Raw genomic sequence first — 6,880 nt, forward strand, 5'->3', positions numbered from 1 at the left:
CTTTGTAGCATTTGAAATCTTATAAATAAACAGAGCAGCTGATGTGTGTACACTTTTACATAACGTTTGAAGGGTAAGAAAACATTTTTTAATTCAAGTAAGTAAAGGAACAAAGCATACAAATTTAGCTGGAGTTGGAAGCAAACCTGTTGTTATTATAAGTGCTATAAAATCAATTAATTGATTTTAATTATAATTTCACTTCAGTTTCTTTCCATGTCTGCTGACATGTTTTAGTACTGGAGTAAAATTATGGTACAGATGAATTTTCTGAGAAATCTTTTTACAGTGTTCCAGTACCTGCAAGAGGATTGGCAGGGATGTTGGGGATGTCTCCCAGTTATTTCCAAGCTGTAATGAAGTCAGTGAACAGCATCTGTAGAAACCTTTCCTCTTGCTGTTCCATTCTGCCATGCCGGTGAGGCAGAACAACGGCTGTGACAATCAGGCTTTCCAGGGAACCTTGTACAATGCAGATGCACGTGGAAATGATGCCTCTGAAATGGATTCAGTTTGCTCTTCTGCACTTGTCCATTGGTCTTATTAGACAACAAGGGGAACAGCTATTAATGCTCTGTGGAACAATACTCTTAAACCCTCATGGCAGATCTTCTTGGTGGAGTGTATTTACAGGGCCTTGGTTTTTTTTCCCTTTTAGCCCAGTCACTGAGGATGCTACAGGAAGAACAAGATGTTTACTCACCACTGAACTCTAGAAGGAGTTTCTGCACCTTCCCACCTTGTAAAAACTCAAATCTTCTAACGTATCTCCAAGGGATCCTTCCAAAAGACTTGCTTGGGATCAAACTCTTGCTGAATGGGAGTCAAACAGCCAGCTGGTTTGTTAGGATCCAGGAAGAGACTTCTACATTTATTGCAATCTAACTGGAATTACAGTCTAAACTGGGGTACAAAGCCACATGCAGGTTTGATCTTCTCCCTCAGGAGGAGGGAAATCCCACACTGGAGCTAGTTCTGAACGTGAGGAACAGAATCTAGTTGTGTTCCACTCACACTAGGTTTAGTTTTACGTACCGTGTGCTGCCTCTCGAGTGGTAACAAGAAGCGTTCACTGTGATATTGGCTGTGCAGAGTCCGAGCGCCCTGGCCTGTGTAGGTGAACACTGGAACCATGAGGAGGACTTGTAGGGCCACCTCGTGGCCACGTTGTGGACGGGGGCTCACAGTGGTGACTGTTTCATACGGCCAAGCACATTTGCTTCTGTGTGATTGTTCCCTCGCTTTCCTTTGTTTTACCAACACATACTCTCCTTTTTGGCCTTAAACCCCTTAATAATCCTTGCACCTCCAGTTGGAGTACCTGGAAAGAATGAAAATCTAGTTCATCAGTGACCAACTACGTTGACTGGATTTGAGCTCCTCGTTGCAACCAGGAGAGGGAGAAGTAACCTGCCAAACAGCTCATGGCATTAGTGCACTACGGCAGAGGTCCCGCATTTTGCAACTGATTATTTCATTTCCTATGCGACTGAAATACATGCATTTTAGGCTAGAGATATGTACGTTTTAAATGCTGAAGCAGTGAAGGCGTGAGTACAGCTTACTTCAGGAATTGCTTATTTGTTAGTTTTGTTGTCGTATAGGACTAGGAAGGAAAAGAATGTTGTTGTTTCTGCTCGTACTGTTTCTGGTTGGCGTTTCCAGATGCTGTGCTATGGGAATACTTACTGGGTATGTTAGCAGCATGAGGGTACAACTAGCTCACTTCTTAACACCACATCGAATCCTGTTCTAAGTGTCATCTAATAGTCACATGTAGAACAAAGAATAGAGAGAATAAGGTGAAAATAAGAAAAAAAATATGAAAAGTTCCTGTAAGCGGTTTACTACTTTGCAGGAGGAAGGTAGGAGCTCTTGCAAGAGCATGCTCCATGGAGCCTGTGAAGGCCAGCTGGTGCTCAGGTGAACTACAGGATACAATTTCTAAGAGATCATTTGAGTCCTGGGCAGCAGGATCCTCATGTAGACAGGCAGAGGTGAGCATGTGGGGATGCAGCCTGGGAATAAGGTCAGTGCAAGAGTCAGAGGGACCAGAAACACAGAAGCCTGATGATGAACCTGCATCTCCAAGCAGGGGAGCGCAGATGAAACAGTTTGGATCGATCTTTCTTAGGAAGAGGTTTGTACATACGACTGGGGTTGGAGGATGTTTTCTACGTAGTGCTTCTGTTTGTAAATATTTCTATACACCTGGTTCTTAGAAGCAATTTTAAATGTGAAAGTCCACTCTGAAACCTGTATGCACAACTTCATTTCTGCGCACCATCTGCGTGCACATCTCTCGGTGTAGACAAAGATTTGGACCAAACCACAGTGGGTTGTGCAAGTGAGTTGGTGCCCGACTGGGCTCTTCTTTCTGACCAGGGGGTGTCTGTCAGACTGGGGCGTTCTCCGTGCTGCTCCTGTGCTCTTGTTTGCAGGATGCTGAATGAAGAGTGTTGAGGAAGAAGCCACGTGGCATTTACGTGGCCATCTGCCGCTCCTCAAATCCCCCGAGGCCTTGATAGAGAAATGCAGAAAGCGTGGGGAGCTCTTTGGGCTGATGTACCAGAGCGACTCTGCAGACAGTGGATTGCAGCCATTGCTTCAAGAACCAGGAGTCAGAATTGGTGACAGGCGCTTCCCCCGCTCTGGCCAGCACCTGAAGCCCCAGGCGGGCACGTCCCCGCTTTCCACGCTGCCAGTCCTGGCGGGCTGCTCTTTGCTCACCAGCCATTCAGCTCTCTCGTTGTCAATTCCAGTTGAGTATTGGCTTTTTTTTTTTTTTTTAATACTTTTAAGTCTGAGCCTTACTGCATATTAAATAAAACGTAGAAGGTTCCCAATTCAAATACCAAATGTCTTAGTTTGGATTAATAACACAGTTGCCAGCAAAGTTCCTGCAGCAAAAGGGAAGCTCTGGCTTCCCGCTAGTACAAAGCTGGGGCTGCGCGGGGAAACTTGGCACGTGCTGCTGATCTGTTTGCTCAGCAGCTGAGCTGGCGTTTGCCGGCTCCATGTGTTGGGTTTGTAAATAGACAGAATGCAGTAGCGTTTTCTGTGAGGCATGTTTGATATTTGACTCTTGCTGTTGCGTTCAGGAGTTCTGTGATCTGTTAGCTTGAATCCCTTGCAAAAGTAGAATCACAGAAGTTTTGCAGCATTATATGTTGAATACCATCCCTCGATTCCCCGCGAGCAATCACGTACACCAAATAACAAGTAAATAACGTGTGGTGAGTCGGTCCTCCTAAAATCTAAACGGTTCCAAGTAGCCAGCTGTTATTTCAGCATGGCTGGGGTGGTGGCAATTGGAGGGATATGTTTTATTTACACACATGCACGCACACACAAAAATTTCAAAGGGGCATGGTTTTCCTCAATTTTCAGAGGACTAATACTTGAAACTTTAAAATTTAACATTTTCAACTGCTAAATTGGGGACTTATGATTTCTATTAGATTTCGGACTGCAAACCCAACTCTTTCCAGTGATACTTGATAGTTCGAGCAAATATCCACTCCATTTAACTCAGTGTCGCTTATTTAGCTCTTCCAAATCAGTGTTTAAATGTGGACCCTGGCGAGACTCAGGTGCCTCAGTTATGTGGTCCCAACAGTGGGTATCGGAACATCCTGGAGTTTGGCATCACTGTTTTGCTTTAAAACTACAGATGTCACCTTGTGTCATGACTGACTGGGAGGTAGTGTAGCCTTATTCGTCACCTGCATTTTATCGAACACAAATAAGTATAATAGTTTCTACAGTTAGTGTTATAATGTATTAATTAATGCCTGTGTGCCACTGAGAAAAAGGGACTCTTTTACCATTGCTAGACTATTGATTGATTTGCTCTAAGGTCCAATTATCCTCTCAAAGTTTATTTTTTTGTATTTATTTAAAGAGATTTAGGAATTTTTGTGCGAATCTGGTGCTGGGATGTTGGCAGGTCTGCCAACCACTTAAACACTTTAAGAGTTGACAGGAATGAATAAACGCCTGCTCTCTTGCAGTCATTTGGAAAAAGTCAGCTCCCTGGTTTAAAAAAAAAAAAAAAAAAAGTTCAGTTTTTGTTCCTAACAGATTTATCCCCCCTTGACTTACTAATCTGTCCCAGCCCATCCTCAGTAAGTGGCCTCGTAGCCATTTGCTGTGTGCACATTCAGTGCTGATCAGAGATGGAGGCTTTTAAACTCTGTAATTAAAAAATTATAAACTAAAACCAAAAGTGGGTGGTTCTAAAAGTAAAAGTGGTTTTTCTCCAGTCACACCCCGTAAGTGACTGGAGTAAAAGATTTTATAGAAATCTTAACATTTATAATAACAAAAAAAACCCCACCCTGTATCCCAAACGAATTCATCTTAAACAGCGTTTCAGTCTCACCTGTGGGGTGTAACAGGATGAGACCAGAGAGCTGATTTTAAACTTAAATTCCACATATACTTTGTCAAAGACAGTGGTGTAAAAGCCAGGTTTTGGACAATTTTTTGGACACAACTTTGGTAAGAACATTTACAGCCACAGAAGAGGAGCTCAGGTGAAGAGTTGCGTTTGGGTCCCTTTCCACAAACTATATTCAGCCCCTGCCCGTGGCCCCTTTTTCTGCCCCTTGCCCCTTCTTGTTTCCTGAAGCAAAGCTGCACTGTTGGGATCAGCATCCCCTGCACAGACAGCACTGGATGCGTTGTTCACGTTGTGAACATTTTCTGGTACAACCCAAATCTGCAGATGAAATGTTAACAGCAGCTCTGTGTCATGGCCAGCGAGCGTTTAAAGCTCTGTGTGGGCACGTAGAGTGTTAGTCTAGAAAGTTGTAGTAAATTATGTAGCTGTTAGATATGGTAACGTCACAGCTTTCAAATGCAGCTGGACAATCGTAACTTTTATACCAAAAATAAAAATAATCCATGCTGGTGGCCTTTCAGTGACGCAGGTGTAACCCAGGTGTGTTTGGTCTGAGTGGCAGCACCACAGACAGGAGCCCAAGGCCCTTCCCAGCCGCGGGGGTGGCAGCGGCGTTGGTGCCGTGTCCCTCAGCGCTGCGCTGCTCCGCGTCCCTCAGCGCTGCATTGGTGCCGTGACACTCTGCGCTGTGCTGCTCTGTGTCCCTCAGCGCTGCACGGACCTGTCGCAGCGTTCAGGGCATATCTCAGCAATGGGCACAGCCTGGGGAGCGCTGGGGTCTGTTTTTCGGCCCCGCACGGTGTGTGCGGAGCAGGAGCAGGTGCTGGCCCTGCAGCGATGCCGGCCCTGTGGAGCTGCGAGGTTCCCTGACAAAATTCCCCTCCTTTGTACTGCTTGGCTTGAGCACTCTGCTTCATAAACACACAGCCCCCCACACCTGTAACTGGACAAACTGATTTTTTTAAAGTGTGTAAGAATATTTTTTTAGCTAGTTTTTTTTTTTTGTTAAAGCCACACTAACTACTGTATTTTTACCTTTTATATGTAAAGCTTGGCAATAGCTCTCAATGTATAATTTATTTGTTGGTTTTTTATAAAACAAAGTGCACCCTCTTGCTTCTGTTTCACAGCAATAGCAATATATGAACTGTTGTAGGCACTGCACTGAGATTTGTATTGAAACTGAAACTGTCCATGGGAACAAGAAACTGTGATTTGTGTCCACCGAACACAATCTTGAAACGTTTGTACTGTAGTTTTGTCTTAAATACACCACATCAGTGCAAAAGTCTTGCAGAGTCATCTTTAAGCACGGCTGTGTCAGGCTGGTGAGGCAGCGAAAGGGCGGGTTGGTCGGGCCTGGGGAGGTGGGCGATGGGGTCTCTGTGGCAGCGCGTTAACGCTCTGTGGGACCGTGATTTTCTGTCTGTGCTAAGAAGGTACCTGAGTTGGAGAGAGATCTGTGAACTTACTTGGGCTGTCAAAACTGCAGGCCACATTGTAAACTTAATTTATTGTTGATTAAGGTGTAACGTTGGGTGGCATCTAAACTTGCAGATAGATGCTGAAGAATTAAATGCCTTATTTCTGAAAGAGCTGAGGTTTTCCAGGAAGACTGGCAGGTGTTCAGTGGTTTTGAAAATCGTAGTACAGAGGTGTGTGCCCAGAAAGGAAGTTTGAACTTCCAAGTGTGGTTCCACAACACGCAGCCAGAAGCGAGTGCCAGTCAGCTGAGCAATCCTGCTTGTTATTCCCAGTACTCACGGGATCGTTCTGTTTTGAAGTACAGTGGTGTTGGTGATTGTTTAAAGGAAACCGGTTATTTCCAAGCCCCAATTTTGGTGAAATGCTTAAGGCGGCAGCAAAGGGCAGCCAAACAATTTGATCATCTTCATTTCTCAACAATTAATAAACTTGGGAAAGTATCAAAAGGAAGTTAAATAATTCCATCCCATTGACTAAGCTCATAGAAAGTAGTTTCTCTTGTGGCATTATTTGTTGTGTAGGTCAAACCATGATCCCTGTGATAAGTCACTGAATTGTTCTTCAAGTCCATTTATAACTCAAAACAATGCAACAGGTTTAGTTTACATTTTATTATTACTTTTTAAAAAAACCCTTTAAATGTTTACATTTTAAAGATCCCTCTGCCATTTGTGCATTTTAATGTCGAGAAACCAAATGGTGATTAAAGACAATGAGTTCATCGAGATAGTTAAGGCTTGATTGATTTGTTCTCTTGTGCATTTGATTTATGATACAACAGTGCATCTCATGTCTGGGATGAGATCACCAAAAAACGCTGCATCCTTTTGCCTTTATTCTATGGATTGCATTAGACTGTGGGCATATCAAATACCTGCAAGCTCCCCTTGTTATCAGAGACATTTTAAAGCAGCTCGCTTCAGTGGCAGCGCCTTTGGTCTGTGCCCAGCCAAAAATGAGGTGGTTTGTTTTGTTTCTAAATAGCTGCCA

At 43.9% G+C, this 6,880-nt stretch overlaps 1 protein-coding gene across 2 annotated transcripts in view; it reads left to right on the forward strand.

The window, feature by feature from the left end:
* Positions 1 to 5,639, forward strand: part of EPB41L5 (erythrocyte membrane protein band 4.1 like 5) — a 60,111-nt gene extending 54,472 nt beyond the window's left edge. For both annotated transcript variants that reach the window (XM_065637864.1, XM_065637863.1), the window contains exon 26: positions 659 to 5,639. In XM_065637864.1, the coding sequence (XP_065493936.1) occupies positions 659 to 716 (58 nt within the window). In that variant the 3' untranslated portion in view covers positions 717 to 5,639. The remainder of the gene's footprint in view (positions 1 to 658) is intronic.
* The last annotated feature ends 1,241 nt before the right edge of the window (positions 5,640 to 6,880 follow it).

This window comes from Caloenas nicobarica, chromosome 6, assembly GCF_036013445.1.
Source record: "Caloenas nicobarica isolate bCalNic1 chromosome 6, bCalNic1.hap1, whole genome shotgun sequence".
Classification (NCBI taxonomy): domain Eukaryota; kingdom Metazoa; phylum Chordata; class Aves; order Columbiformes; family Columbidae; genus Caloenas; species Caloenas nicobarica.